At 43.3% G+C, this 16,337-nt stretch overlaps 1 protein-coding gene across 5 annotated transcripts in view; it reads right to left on the bottom strand.

Annotated features, from left to right (window-relative positions):
* The window catches only part of LOC110294754 (alpha-fetoprotein-like), a 44,373-nt gene that overhangs the window by 7,427 nt on the left and 20,609 nt on the right, over positions 1-16,337 (bottom strand). For all 5 annotated transcript variants that reach the window (XM_029477063.2, XM_021163190.3, XM_021163191.3 and 2 more), the window contains 5 exons: positions 13,183-13,397; positions 11,474-11,606; positions 9,229-9,326; positions 7,906-8,044; positions 7,285-7,511 (listed from right to left, as the gene is read on the bottom strand). In XM_029477063.2, the coding sequence (XP_029332923.1) occupies positions 7,285-7,511; positions 7,906-8,044; positions 9,229-9,326; positions 11,474-11,606; positions 13,183-13,397 (812 nt within the window). The remainder of the gene's footprint in view (positions 1-7,284; positions 7,512-7,905; positions 8,045-9,228; positions 9,327-11,473; positions 11,607-13,182; positions 13,398-16,337) is intronic.

Genomic DNA, 16,337 nt, shown 5'->3' with positions numbered 1-16,337 from the left:
AATGGTGTATACCTTTAATCCTAGCACTTGGAAGGCAGGGCCAAACAGATCTCTCTGGGTTCGAAGCTAGCCTGGTTTACATATGGAGTTCCAAGTCAGCAGAGCCATGTAGTGTGACCCTGACTCAGAACACAAAACTTCCTATCTTCTCCACCCCCAAAGCCACACCTTTACCTCACCTGAGGACACAGACTGTTGAGGCAGTGTGACTGTCATTAGTGAGACAGCACTAAACTTCCAGAAGACTGACACGGCCTACTTCTAATAAGTTCCGTGGCAGAGCCAAGGGAATTCAGGCCATGTCATCTAAGCTGACGTTCCCCTAGCTCTAGGTCCTAGGAATTTAGGTAAAAGCAGATATGGTGACAGAGAGTATAAATTAAAATTTCTTCCTAGTAATTTATAATAGAAAGTGAAGATAATGTTCAAGTGCAACAATAGTAAACAGTTAGAGTCATATAACAGAACATTACAGGATCATTAAAATGCCATTGTGAAGAATAACTAGTGACAGAATGTATATAAAATATACAGTGTAATGTTTTAAAGAAAAATATAAAATAATGGGGGTAGCAGGCAGCTTTTGGCGTATGTTACTCTTTGCTGTTATCTCAGCCTTTGTGCCTATAATTTTATTTATAATTTCAGTGTTACGATTTCTGTCTTCACCTGAAAGTGTCCTTCATTTTGCTTTTGTAACAGGGAATTTTTTCAGATTCCTGGGCTATAACTCACAAGTCGGTGGGGTGAGCTTCCATCGTAAAAGCTGAGTGAGAAGTCTACCTAATGAGAGATGCTTGGTCTGGAGAAGCCGGGGAAGCTCTGTAGTTGCCTGCTAGGTCTCCCTTCATTAGACTCAGTTCCGAATCATGCGGGGGTGGGGGGCAGCAAACTCGTTGAAAAAGGATCGAGAAAGTGTTTTCTGGAAAGTCCTGCAAATCATTAAGGCCCATCAGCTCCGCCATGGCGGACCCCCGCAAGCGCAAGCACGTCACCCTAGGAGGGGGAAGGGACGCCAGCTTTGTGGGTGGTGGCAGGGGCTGCAGGCCAGGACTTCTCCCTGTGAGTCTGGAGTAGTGCCAGGGTGGCATGCCTAGAGAGCTTCTGGGGGCTGTGAGGAGGTGGAGTGCCTCACAAACTCCCCCACTGAGAGACAAAGGTGATGGCTGGCAGGGAAATGCTACAGCAAGCAGGCTGTAGCAAGAGCCGCCAGGACCTGCATTACTAATCATAGTGAACCCAAAGACAGGTGAGCAGGAAGCAGTTCAAAGTGTGCGCCCACCATACAAGTATGACATCATAGACTTCTGTGTTACACATGCATTTATGACGTGTGTCTCCACACTGTTGGGCTTAAATGATATTTTTTTCTCTATTTATCTATATTTTACAAATGATCATAGTTACCTTTATCATAAAAAGAATCAATTTCTTGCGGGGGGTGGGGCGCACACCTTTAATCCCAGCGCTTGGGAGGCAGAGGCCAAAGAATCAATTTTTTGTTTTGTTTTGGTTTTTGTTTTTTCCAGGCAGGGTTTCTCTGTGTAGCCCTGGCTGTCCTGGAACTCACTCTGTAGACCAGGCTGGCCTCGAACTCAGAAATCTGCCTGTCTCTGCCTCCCAAGTACTAGGATTAAAGGCGTGCGCCACCACGCCCGGCTCTCAATAATTTTTTTTTTAAATCAGAATATAATATAACATAATCTTTCTTGCCAACTGTTCTGTCCATATTCAGCCTTCATTCTTAAGTCGACCTAACCGGAGTCCGTCTCCAATGAAGACAGCGTGTTTGTGTCTCTGTGCCATTTAATCTACCTAGTGTGGGTATATAATCCAACCAGGTAATATCACCTTTGAATGATAATTATCAGATTCTAACAAATTAACTATTCAGAGTAAGGAACACAGATTTCTTCCCATTGCAGTTGGGTCTGTACATACACACACACACACACACACACACACACACACTCCTACTAAAGCAATTGCTTGTGGCACTGAAGTATCTGGGCCACGTGCCAGGAGATGAGTCTAACCTGAGTCCCAGGCCACAGAAACAGACATACATGTGAGTGTATTTGTCAGAGAATCTGAAGCTCGTGGGAGCAGCAGGACTAGCCTGTCAGGCAAGTCCAGAGAGCCTCCTGTCTCTGCCTCTGTTGTTGCAGGAGTTTGAAGCTTCACTTAGGTTCTGTAGGTGTGCTGAAGGTGAAACTCGGGTCTCATGCTTCTACCGTAAGCACCTTAGCCCCACCCCCACCCCCACCCCCAGCCATCTCTCCAGACCTAGAACTGGCTCGTCCTATAGTTGGAAATGTATACATGTTGATAAGCATTTCCTTATTTCTCTTAGTGTTCCTTGGAAAACATCAGATCATGAACCCTGGCAACCTACACAACGGGACTTCTCTGTTTCTAAGCATGATGGAGGTGGGGATGATGGGGATGATGGTGATGGTGGTGATGATGGTGATGGTGGTGATGGTGACGGTGATGATGGTGGTGGTGGTGATGGTTGTGGTGGTGATAATGGTGACGGTGGTGATGATAGGTCCACCTGCACCCATTTTTAAATATGTTCTTCCATCAGAATCCCCTTCCCTCCTGACACCCACACGAAAAGGGTACCTCACCCCAGCTCTCTTACATATACAGGGACGGTCTTGACTATCCTAATGAAGTCTTCCGTTATAATGAAGCTTCCTCACGTACACTCCCCTCTCTCTTCTGACTCACAACTGCGAGTTCCCAAACACCTCCTCACACCTCTCAAGTGCTCTAGTCTCATCTCTGGAAATAGCTTTTTCTCCCCGCCCCAGGCATGCTGTCCGCCCGCCCAGCAGCTAGTTCATGGATGCAGTTCTCAGAATGGCCAGTAGAGGGAGGAAGAGCACAAGAGCTGAGGATGGATGTTCACCCCGAAACAAGAAGAATGGGTCTCCCGTCTCCCGAATTCAGGACATCTGGAAATGAGGTTCAGAACGGGAACCTCGGGGAGTCGTTACTTCTGACCACTCCAAACACAAAAGCTGCCGTTTCTGTAAGGGCGATGGGCGTGGGAGGGCTCTGCTAGCCCGCAGCAGAGCTCACCCCCACTGAGGTCACACCCAGGGGGTCCTTTCGAAGCTGTTTACCTCTTCTGTCCTCTCTGCTCCTCAACCCCAGTCTCTCCCAGGCAGCCTCTGCTCCACTTGTATTCTCAATATTTCAGTGTTTTCGTTTACCTTTACATTTTTTATGCCCAATTTTGACCCTAATTACTACCAATTTGTTTCCAGGTTTTTGTTTCCACAGTTTTCAATTTTCACTAAATTATCTATCATTTCGTTTAAAGCAAATCCTTATATTTAAATGCTATTTAAAATTAATTTTCACATTAGTTTTCATACTTGCTTTCAAATAGTTTCTTCGAAGGTCTAGTATCTAGTTTCTTTTTCTTTTTTACTCAGTACTAGGGAGTAAAGACAAGCCTTACTCGTGCTTGGGATGAATATATACTGTATACTGCGCATATACACTGAGCTATATCCCCAGACCTTTTAAAAATATTTTTTCAGATTTAGAGACAGCCTCACTACATATGTAGTAGGTCAGGCTGGCCTCACTCACTGTGTAGCCCAGGCTTGCCCAGAACTCTGCAGTCCCTCTGAACAGTTAGGACTCCAGGTTCCTCCCAGCAGGCCCAGCTTCTATTGCCTGTTAACTTGTTACTCTTCAGTTTTCCTATGCCCTCAGCTTCTGCTTCCTGCCCCTGTTTCGTGGTCTCAGAGTGAGACCTGCTTTCTCATCCCCTAGTTTCTTCATAACTAGAACGGTGCAATGATGTTACCAGCCTCATAGACTTGCAGTGAGGATTTGATGAAGTGATAACACAAAGTGCTACCTAGCTGTGTCTCCTCTTCAAGGAGCAGCAAACCTTGCTTTCTAGAGTAGAAATTAACTTCTTCCTTGTATTCTCACATGGAGCCTGGGCTAATTGTCACTATGTTACAGCAGCCTTTAGCAGAAAGATACAGTATTTCGTTTATGCTGTTTAGTGTAAATGCTATAGGCAGAGATACATTTCTGTGGTCATATGCAAGTCTGCAAGGTGTTGCTCATCCCTGTTCTCTACTTTCCCTGGACTTTCAACTACAGACTAAGAATGTAACTAAGCTCTACCTGATCTTCAGGTAACCTCCAAGTAGAAAGAATGTGTCCATTCTTGTTATAAGAGGAAGGAAAGGGAGAGGAATGTATATATATATATATATATATATATATATATATATATATGCACACATTATATATTATATGTTATATTATATATTATATGTTATGTATTGATATTCTATATTATGTATGCTATGTGTTGTGTTATAGGTTATAATGTGCTATACATTATATTTACATATGTGTTGTATACTATATATTATGTGTTATATACACATAAATATGTTGGGGATTGGTCTGGTACTATGTATGTAAATGTACGAATGCTAAATACTGACTCCCAAGATCTACTTGCCCTCACATGAGTCAATTCCCACATACACCAGCCTTTGTTGTATAAAGCTTGCTCTCCAATTTAAAGCTATTGGCCAAATAAAAGTGGCTACAGCTAATTACTAGGGAGAACAGAGGGAGTGGGAGTTTCAGTTACTGGGCTGGGCTAGGAGTAGCAGGCAGGGACCATAAGGAGAAAAGGAGGAGGAGGAGGAGGAGGAGGAGGAGGAGGAGGAGGAGGAGGAGGAGGAGGAGGACAAGAGAGGAGGAGGCTGCCAGGAAGCTGAGGGGATCATGAGCACATGGCACATGGGATCATGAGAAGTGGACCCTGAACAGGCTGATGGAGCAAAGCTAACCTGGAGAGACACAGTCAGCAAGTTCTTGGGAAGCACAGCTGGGAACTAACAATCTTGGGTGAGAAAAATTAAATTATGTTGTAAAAATTATTTAATCCCTGCCTGAGGTTTCTATCTTGCATTAGACATCCCCCACTTGGGATTGGAGGAGAACCAATATGTTATAGTAATTATTTAAATCCAGGCCCAAGGATTCTACTCTGCCTTTATCATTCAAGTTCCCAGATGAAAGACACACACATAACCTTCATATTTATAAGCCTTAAACAACACAAGAGCTGGGCAGATATCTACCCTCTATGTTGTTAGAATCTACCTTCCTATCGATAACCCTGAGTTATTACTTACTGTGTTTCATCTTGGCTGTTCTTAACTCCAATTGTGCAGCCTACGGGGCCATTTTCTTTACTCCTAACCCTTGGCAGCTTCGCCTTCCTCCTCCTCCACTCTCTTCTGGTGAACCACAAGCCTACAAAGCCTAAACCCCGCCCATGTTTCTTCTGCCCAGCTATTGGTTGTTGACATCTCTATTTACCAATCAGAAATAACTTGGGAGCAGCGTCACATAGCTTCATTTGTGTCTATGTGCCAACTCCAGATCTTGGGGGCTGCACACTTAGCATTACAATACACAGCAAGATCAAACCTCAAAAAGATTAGGGGTAATTTTCCCAGTAATTGTACTAGAGCTGATTTTTAAAAATCCATAGGACTCTGCCTTGATTATTGGGGGGCTGGCAGGGTCATATCAATAACTAATAATTTGTTAAAATCCACATACATATATAGAGAGAGAGAAAGAGAGAGAGAGAGGGAGAGGGAGAGAGGAGGAGGAGGAGGAGGAGGAGAAGGAGAAGGAGAAGGAGAAGGAAGAAGGAGGAGAAGAAGAAGAAGAAGAAGAAGAAGAAGAAGAAGAAGAAGAAGAAGAAGAAGAAGAAGAAGAAGAAGAAGAAGAAGAAGGTGTCCTTAACAACACAGAATTCCTTGAAGTACTTTACACTGTAGTTTCAAAAGTAGAACCACGATGAGAAGTAACAGGAAAACAGATTTCTATTCAACAAAAGGACGAACTTCTTAATAAACATTTCTACTGATAAAATCAGTGGCTGTAACTGGAAATATTTATGAAGAAATTATGCAGTGCATTTTGGATTGGTTTCCTAAATTTGGTGTTGGAAGGACTTAAAATTTCTCCTGTTTTCATGGTGTTGTGTCTTCACAGAAAATAACCGAAATGCTTATTTACTGTATTGTTACTATCTAGGGGTATCCTACTTTTTAGTGTTATAGTAAGTCACTACAAAGTCTTATCTGGGGCATAGAATCACATTTCAAGAGAAAAGGGAAAGACTTCAGATGTAGCTCAGCTGGTTCGTGTTTTCTTAGCAATCATGAGGTTCAGAGTTTATGCACCACTGCTGCATAAAATGAGCATGTGCCTGTAATCCGCACTCTAGAGGTAGAGAAAGATCAGTAGTTCAAGGTCATCCTTTGCTAGCCAGTGAGTTGAGACCAGCCTGGACTACATGGACCCTGACTCATAAAAGAATGGAAATCACGGATTTCAAGACTTGTGTTCACCGGTAATGCACTGCAATGCAGCTGTCACCCTCTACTATCACACAAACAAACAAATGAATAAAATCGTTTCAAACAATGCTCCTAATAGTAGCTGAAGATGCTATTAGTGAATATAACATACTATAAGGTAATATCCTCAGTTCTGATGGGACGCCTCAAAAGACTTCTTCAACATACAAGTCCTGCAAAGTCCTATTAAATTCTGATATCTAAATTATTCATTTTAACTTTCAACCAATTAATTTGCGCGTGTGTGTGTGTGTGTGTAAAATTAGGTGCACATGAGAACAGAAGAGGACATCAGATCCCTTGTAGTTGTAATTGCAGGTGTCTGTGACCGACATCCTTCTGACAGGAACACTGGGAACAAGGCCCAGGTCTTCAGCAAGTCCAGTGTATGCTCTAAACCACTGAGCCACCTCTCAAGCCCCATAACTGATTCTTAATAAGACCAAACTAGATTTCTTAATTCCAAGATTTCTCTGACTTCCTTGTTTACTTCTCTAACAGATTTTTTTTTAATAGAACACCTTCTTAGATGAATGTCTGGGCTGCAAAATTTTGGAAACATTATATTAAAGTATTTTATATATTTCTTATAAATTTTTATTATAAATTTGCTCTGCCTATATTTTCTTAGAAATTTGCTTCATTCTCTGATTCATTAACTGACCAAGCAGGGGATCACAACACGGTAGCTATACCACATAATTTACTTAATAAAATTAATTCCACTTGATTTCCAACAGAGCATTTAGTTGCTGTGTTATTTATGCAGGAGTTGCATCAGTAGCTGGATTAAAGTTCTCCACACGAGCCACCTTGTGCCTAGCAAAACCCAAAGGAAACCCAGGCTTACTTCTGCTTTTCCATTTGGAGTTCCTCGTCCTGAGCTTGGCACAAGTCCTCTTCAAGACTAATGGCTTGGTCACAAGATAAAGGTGGAGAGATGTAAGTGCCATCGACTCGCAGGTCATCAAAGCATGGCTTTCTGAAGGCATAGGAGTCGTCGCAGCAGTGGCCCACTCCTGCATTGACAGGCTTCCCACCGTGTCTTCTGCACAGCTCTCCAAGAATCAGCTTTGTCTTTTCCGGAAGAGAATTAAAGGAAGAGGGGTAAGGTTATGTTTGTTGCCTTTTTATCCCTGTGAATGATCACACTCAGGTACTAACACAATCACTTGTGAGATCCACCAGCGTTGGGCAAACATCTGCGGCATCTTTGCAAAAGCTTGCCAACATCAGTTTTGTCAACTTTAAAGCCCTTGTACGTAACCCAGGGGACTTGAACCTAACCAGACAAGTTTGAGAGGAGACAGTCCTCCCTTGCTGCTAAGTAAAGACAGTTGGCATGAGATGCCTGGAAATATCCTCCTCTGAGAATTTTTAATTCCAATGGTAAGTCATAGATATAGCCAAGAAATGAGGTTGATTCCGGGGGACCAGAGAGAGATGGCAGACATGTCATGCGTGTGCTTACCTGGTCCTCCACGCAAGCCAACTGCAGCTCATCCCTTAATGGGCAACATCCCCTGGCAACCGCTGCCATCTTCTTCACGAACACCACCAACTCCTGGGCAGACAGCTGCGGAGCTTTCTTAGTATAAAGCACCGTGAGCCTAAAAGAATAAGTTCTTATTCCTGGTAACAGGTACACACACACAAACATGCATCTTCAATTTCCCATGATAGCCAACATTATTGCTAATGTCTCAAAGCCTTTGAATAAGCCAGGTGAGGGGCGGGGCTTAGGTAGGATAAGAGGATTTGGGAAGTCATTGACTGTGGGGTTTTATTGTTAAGGTAAAGGAGAATGGCCTGAACTGGAAAGTAGTGATGGAGGGGGAAAGAGGACATGGTTTAAAGAGAAAGACCATAGAGCCTCGTGTTGAAGACCACAGACAACTAGCACTAACTGCTGCCTTGCCAGTAGAAATGCATGTGGAGAAGGAGGCAGTTTCCACAGCAGCTAGGTGGACAGGCAATCTTGAGGAGACTAACCAGCTATGGCAGTATCGGCCTCCTGAGGTACTTGTTAGAAACCCAGGACTTTCCTCAGACTTCCTGAGTTGGAAACGCTGAGTTTGGGGCCTGGGTCGTAAGGTCTTCTGGAAGGTTCTGTCACACTAAAGTTTGAGAGTCACAAGTCTAATCCTTATAGTGAGCACTGCACACTACATAAAAGGAAAGAAAGCACCAAGCTGAAAGCCCCCGCCTGAAAGAATCAGGGCACTCTGTGATCCATTACTTTGGACTTTTAATTTAAACTCGATATTATGAGATGCTATGTCAAACTCAACTTTCCTCTAATGCCGTGCTTATAAATAGACTGTTCTAGGAGACCCCGGTGATTCCTAAAGTGGCCTTTACTTTTGGATTATGCAATCCTTGATAAATAGGATTCACTGGGCTCTCTGGAACCACTGTGTTTGCGTTCCCTTGACAAATGACTAAGCCATCCATCAAGCTCTTGGTGGTCAAAATATTAACCTAGCCTGAAAAAGCAGACAGGTAAGTGGGCCCTGGATTCTAATCTCAGCCGCAGCTTTGATTCCAAGTCACAGGGATGCAGGTCATGGTGGCCCTGCAGGGCCAGCCTGCTTTTCTCTCTTACCTCAGGGGCATCTCAAGACTGCGTTGGGGGCAGGATAGAAACTGCCAAACTTACCTAAATATCTGTTGAATCAGCACAGAGGGCTGGTTAATACTCAATGGGTGGATGAACACTCTGAGCCAATCTTAGCACCAGGGACTAACTAATAGTCTCTGATGAGGATGAGTCTGGGGTGTCTGGGGAGCACACCTGTCCTGGAAGCTGCTGCTGCCCAGCTGCTTCTGTAAGTCACAGTAAGTTTTAACGTGGTCACGGCTTTCAAGTATCACTTTTTGGAACACTTCTTTCTTAAAAAAAAATAGATGATGTTGTTAGTGTTTATCCAGGGTCACAGCAATATGCCAGGGTCATGGGAAAGATTAAAAATTCATTTTATCATGACATAAACTCATCTTTGGGCCTAAATGTTGTATTCTATAACCACAAGGCAAATCATGCATCAAGCCAGAAAGAGAAAGTGTATAGACCTAGTTAGCTGGTATATGTGTGTCTGTTCATTGGTTCATTTAATAATTAGGCTTTTTATATTAGCAGTGTGCACACATACACATAAGCACAAATATGCAGGTATACAGATAGTATGTGTGCTAAGGAGTCACAGTTTTATATATATATATATATATATATATATATATATATATATCAGTCATGGTTATAAAACCACAAAGTACACTGAGAGGAACCAAATGGGATTTTCAGAGCTCAAAGTAAATCAAAGTGTTCTCCAACCATGAAACAGGCTCCAGTAAGAAGAAGGCATTAGTAACCTTGCAAGCTCAGCTCTTAGACAGGAGCACACACCCCTTAGCAAGCCAGCACAGTGTACCTTAACCTAATAAGCAGTGTTTGGCACAGAGAAAATACCCTCAGATTTGCAAGCTGTTGACCTGGATTTTATTCTTATCCCTGTCTTTACTGCCAGTGTAACAGGAGGCAAATTGCCTACCCACCCGAACTGCTATCTTCTTACCCACAGAATGCACGCAGGAGCTGCAGTGTTGCCTGTCTTACCAGGCTACCAAGAGAGTCAACTGGATGCCAAGGTAAGGCCTTCCATGCAACCTCTGCCCACCTATGCCTCTGCATGGGGCTGTAGTTGTGGATCACTGTAGAAGCTGTCTTAGGACTGCTATTTCTATGGTGAAGCACCATGACCAAAGCAACATGAGGAGGAAAAAGTTTATTTGAGTTTCTGCTTCCACTATTTATCATCAGGGAAAGCAGGAACTGATTTAGAGGCTATGGAGGAGTGCTGCTTACTGGCTTGCTCCCCTTGTCTTGCTCAGCCTCCTTTCTTACAGAACTCTGAACCAACAGAGTTGGCTCTCAATGGGATCAAGGCTCCACCCACAACGGACCTGGCTTTCACATCAATCACTAACTGCCTGCAGCCTAATCTCATGGAGACAATTTCTCAATTGAGGTCCCGCCACTCTGATGACTCTAGCTTGTGTCAATTTAAGGTAAAACTGTCCAGCACAGAAGCCTCACCGTGATATTTTGAGAAGGTGCACGGTAGCGTAGCCTTCTCTCTAGAAACAGAAACACCAGCTGCACCTGCTTGAACCCAGACACAGATTTTCCTCTTCATCCCTGCTTTGATCTCCACTCTTCTTTTTAAATATTTTTTATTAGGTATTCTCTTCATTTACATTTCAAATGCTATCCCAAAAGTCCCCCATACCCTCCCCCCACCCACCCCCCTACCCACCCACTCCCACTTCTTGGCCCTGGTGTTTCCCCTGTACTGGGGCATATAAAGTTTGCAAGACCAAGGGGCCTCTCTTAGGCCATCTTTTGATACATATGCAGCTAGAGACACGAGCTCTTGGGGGTGCTGGTTAGTTCATATTGTTGTTCCAACAATAGGGTTGCAGACCCCTTTAGCTCCTTGGGTACTTTCTCTAGCTCCTCCATTGGGGGCCCTGTGTTCCATTCAATAGCTGACTTCTACTTTTGACACAATCTTCTATGTGTAAGTGATCATTTTATAGTAACTAAAGTCAGAACTACCTAGGCCATGGTAATCCATGGATAACTCCCAAAGCTGGAGCTTGTGTGCACTCTAGCTTCTCCTTAAAAGTGCACATCAAGAGTTGCTACCTGCAGTCAGGCAGATTGCTCACCACACAACATGGCACCCAACCAGGCTCTACTACCCTACTGCTGTATCAAACCGCCTTCCACATTCACTTCAAACAGACACTACAAGTGTCTCCAGAAACAGTCTATAAGACAGACAAGTCTCTATGCTGTGATGATCCAGCTTTGGGTAAGGAAGGAATCTTGCTTCTGGCCTAATGCTCATAATTAACCAAAAACATGGAAAACTCGTTTTACAAAATGAAGTGATTCTAACAGCACTAGAGCATTCACTGTTTGCAAGCACTCGTGAGGAACGGGTTTTTAAAAAGTAGGTAAGAAAGGAATTCACCCCAGGCTGGTGGCATTCCAAGGAGTTTTCTAGCTTGCAACATTTCTCCAATACACGTTTGTATGTTTCAAAGACTCTTAAGATCACGGGAACCGCCAACTCCAGGTGTCTTCTTGAGTATTCATAAAGAAACCTGTATTGTACAAGACACATGAGAAGACAAAAGTTAGAACTCGGAGGCCATGAGTTTGTGGGGTTTTTGTATATGTGTGTTTTGTTATTTTCAAAAAGCCATGAAGACCATGAAGTTGAAGTGACCCCCACTTAGAAACCTTGGGAAGCTGTCAGAAGCTTCATTATAATATGCTGAGATAAAAAAACAAATCAATAAGATCAGGTGATTTTCCAAAGCCATGTGGTACCAGGTGGCAGATTCAGAACCTGAACCTGAAACACACTGGCTGACTAGAAGGTTCTGGCTCAGACTCTAGAAACTTCCATGTGAGTTCAGTGTCAAGTATTTGTATGGAAAAATGTATTTTCCAATTACCTTTGGGACTAATTTTTTTAAAAAAAAAAAAAAAAAAAAAAAAAAGACTTCCCAAGAATGTACTTTTGAGGTATTAAATCACCATTTCTCACCCCCCCCCCCAAATAAGCCACTAAGTGGGAGTGGTCGAGTCGTAATCTGTACACTGATCTGGCTCACCAAAAGAATTAAAATGGGGGCTGCAGAGATGGCCCAGTGGTTAAGAGCACACACTGCCCTTCCAAAGGACCAGAGTTTAGTTCCCAGCTCCCATATACAGGAGCGCACAACTGCTTGTAACCACAATTCCAGGGAATCTGGCACTGTTAGCCTTAGTATGCACAGAAACACACATATACATAATTAATAATAATAGTAATAAATCAATATTTTCAGAAGGCAAATACAATGGATTCTAGAATGTTTTCAAAACACAGGATGAAGATGAAACCTTTGATGCGTCCTCACAGCCCGCCTTAGTTTACAGCCCGGGAGATGAAGCCGCTGCACAGTGAGATTGGACAGGCACCCACAATGCTCGGCTTCATACGCCTTTTGCTACTGCATCTAGTCAGCACAAGTCTGTTGGCTTTTCAATACCAAATGCAAGTCTAGGAATTTATGTGGGTGGGGTTCAGATAGTAGTAGTATTGGATTTTATTAGCTAGGACCAGACATAATTTGTAAAATATAAGTGAGGTCTTTTAACTTTGAGGAAAACTCAATTCTCATGGCTGCACACGTAACTCTGGAAGCAATTTAATTGCACAGTGTTATTGTCTTAATATTATGTTTTGAAATCACTTTGCTTTGATGCACAAACTAGCATCCACTTCTGAATGGCCAGCAATGATGCTAGTGTCCCAACTCCTCAATGGTTAGATGCTACGTGTATTTGATAGTGTATATTAAGTTAACTAGAATAGAAGTGCTAGCTAACAATACTAATCTGGTCTTCTTATTTGTCTCTAACTCCCTCATCCCAATGCCTGTAACACTTAACTACCAACACACTCTTTTTTAAAAAGCCTTTTTTCAACATTTGAGAATAAAGGACCCTCTAGCTTCCCTTTCATGCAGTGTTCCCAAGCACCTGAACCCATGGTCCCACACGACATCCTGAGTGGCCCTGAACAACTTCAGACTCTGATTGGCCAGACAGTCCATCACCAGCACCATTTACATTCAATTTACATCTTCCAAATGAAGCCATAAGTCACTGGAAGGAAAGCTGCCTTACTCCTGTAGAAAGCTGTCCTGGTTGCTGCTGAATTGTTGGCACACAGACCAATCTTCTGTAAACCTTGTGAGCAGCAGGGGTGAAAGGTCAGGCTTGTCGTCATTTTCTGAGTTGATAATGCACTCCCCGCGGAATGGTTCTGGTTGTTCACAGCACTCAGCAAACTTGCTGGATAAGATGGCCTGGTTAGAGCAGGTGTAACTCATAAGCTGGCGCTGGGGACAGGAGGGAAGTCATTCTTTGATTACTTTATCCTCAACTTAGTTTGCTGTCCTTAGAATAGCAGAGGAACACTTGATCACACACACACACACACACACACACACACACACACACACATGCACACACCGCTTTGCCCGAGGCAAGTTGAATCCCAAAGAGACATTCATCATTAACTCCTTTTGGAAAGAAATACATGTTTATTTGACCTTACATAGTATCTCAAACACTATTGAAAATATAGGAGGAGACCGATTGTGTCAATGATCCCATGTTTAGCTCCAAAACTATAAGCCAAGGCTCTATTGTCTTCCTGTTGTGCTTACTGTAGGGTCCCGCTCTGAGAAGCTCTTGTCTTGGAAAACATCACACTCTCTCTGCTACTCAGTATACTCTGTTGCTGTCCTAATGCCAGAGCTGCTTAAATACACAGATAATTGCTTATATGTGAGGATTAGCTAGTCTCTACACTTAACAAATTCATGACCTACTCAAGGAGTCAAATAACTAAATCCAAAAATCATAATATTTAGGAGCTCAATATGATTCTTCAGAATAAATCAGAGAAGCTTACAGTCCAGGTAGGGTGGACCGTCACAGTGAAGGTCTTCAATGATTCAAGTCACGAAGGACAGTTAGAAGTTAATTTGAAACAAGTGAAAACATCTAAAAGTCTAGAATTATTTGTTCTCATGGGTATATAAAATCTTAGAGGTAAGAAAGCCATGGTTGGGAAAGGGTCATTTGAAAGTTGTTGAGAAAATTAGTTAAGGCTTGGTTGGGCTTCTGTTTGGTAGAACTAAAAAAAAAAAAAAAAAAAAAAAAATTTTAACAAAAAGGAGCAAAGGGCCTGAGGAGAAAGGATCTGGGATTGCTTGAGAGAGAGGGAAGTAGAATTCACTGAAGTTAATGTTCGTGGGCAAGACAAGATGAAGCTTGCCGCTGAAGAGAGAAACTGAAGAATTTCCTGTGGCCTGTGGCCGTTGACTTCATAATGGCTTCAAGCATCAATAAGGCTTTTACAGGGAGATTTGCCCCAGCCATGGCCACTACTGATAAAAATCTAGGAATGATCAACCCAAAAGTCAAAGACTAAGAGTGGTGGGTGGAAGCACACTGCGGGTAAGTTTGAGACTCCCAAAGGACGCATGCCTGCTGGTTCACTGGGAAGCTGGAGTGCTCTCTGCTCGCACAAGCGCTTTCTATCTCCCTCCTGTCGGGGAGGAGAGCTGAGTCTCCTCCAGGCAGCAGTTCCAGGAATGAAGCACAGTCATTTTACCGTCTACTTGTGGCTTCTGGCGTTGCCTTTAGCATTAAAAGTTACTGGGTTAGAAATCCGGCCTCAGTAGGGCCACAAGCCTCTCCGGTCAGAAAAGCGCCTGGGTAGCTAGGGCGCAGGGTCGGCTGACACTCGCCAGCTACCCACAACACACGCCACAGGATCTTAAGACTTCTGGTGAGTGGAACACAGCTTCTGCTCCAATCCAATTGCTAGCGGGACCTGAGACTGCATTAGTTAGGGAAGCAGAAAAACGGCCTGAGTAGGACCACAGGCCACTTCCGGCCGGACCAGCACCAGGGTAGCTAGAGCGCAGGGTCAGCTGACACCTGCCAGCTATCCACGACCCCCGCCACAGGATTTTGAGACTGCTGGTGAGTGGAACACAGCTTCTGCTCCAGTCCAATCACGCGGGACCTGAGACTGCTTTGGTTGGGGAGGCAGAAATCCGGCCTCAGTAGGGCCACAAGCCTCTCCGGTCAGAAAAGCACTGGGGTAGCTAGAGCGCAGGGTCGGCTGACACCGCCAGCTACCCACGACCCCGGCCACAGGAGTTTGAGACTGCTGGTGAGTGGAACACAGCTTCTGCTCCAATCTTTAAACAGTGACAACGACAACAACTAACCCCAGAGATTACCAGATGGCGAAAGGTAAACGTAATAATCTTACTAACAAAAACCAAGACCACTCACCATCATCATAACCCAGCACTCCCACTTCACCCAGTCCAGGGCACCCCAACACACCGGAAAAGCTAGACACGGATCTAAAAGCATATCTCATGATGATGGTAAAGGACTTCAAGAAGGACTTTAATAACACACTTAAAGAAAAACAAAGGAACACTGGTAAACAGGTAGAAGACATTAAAGAGGAAGCACAAAAATCCCTTAAAGAATTGCAGGAGAACACTGCTAAAGAGTTACAAATCCTTAAAGAAAAACACGATAACATAATCAAACGGGTAGAAGTCCTTACAGAAAAACAGGAAAACACATCCAAACAGATGATGGAATTGAACAAAACCATACTAGACCTAAAAAGGGAAGCAGACACAATAAAGAAAACCCAAAATGAGGCAACACTGGAGATAGAAACCCTAGGAAAGAAATCTGGAACCATAGATACGAGCATCAGCAACAGAATACAAGAGATGGAAGAGAGAATTTCAGGTGCAGAAGATGCCATAGAGAACATCGGCACAACAATCAAGGAAAATGGAAAATGCAAAAAGATCCTAACTCAAAACATCCAAGAAATCCAGGACACAATGAGAAGACCAAACCTACAGATAATAGGAGTGGAGGAGAATGAAGATTTTCAACTCAAAGGACCAGCAAACATCTTCAACAAAATTATAGAAGAAAACTTCCCAAATCTAAAGAAAGAGATGCCCATGAACATACAAGAAGCCTACAGAACTCCAAATAGACTGGACCAGAAAAGAAATACCTCCCGACACATAATAATCAGAACAACAAATGCTCTAAATAAAGACAGAATACTAAAAGCAGTAAGAGAAAAAGGCCAAGTAACATATAAAGGCAAGCCTATCAGAATTACACCAGATTTTTCACCAGAGACTATGAAAGCCAGAAGATCCTAGACAGATGTTATACAGACACTAAAAGAACACAAACTCCAGCCCAGGCTACTA

This window comes from Mus caroli, unplaced genomic scaffold, assembly GCF_978045245.1.
Source record: "Mus caroli unplaced genomic scaffold, Mus_caroli_1 scaffold_4, whole genome shotgun sequence".
Lineage (NCBI taxonomy): Eukaryota > Metazoa > Chordata > Mammalia > Rodentia > Muridae > Mus > Mus caroli.
The sequence above is the reverse complement of the archived record's forward strand: the minus strand, read 5'-3'. Positions and strand labels throughout refer to the sequence as shown.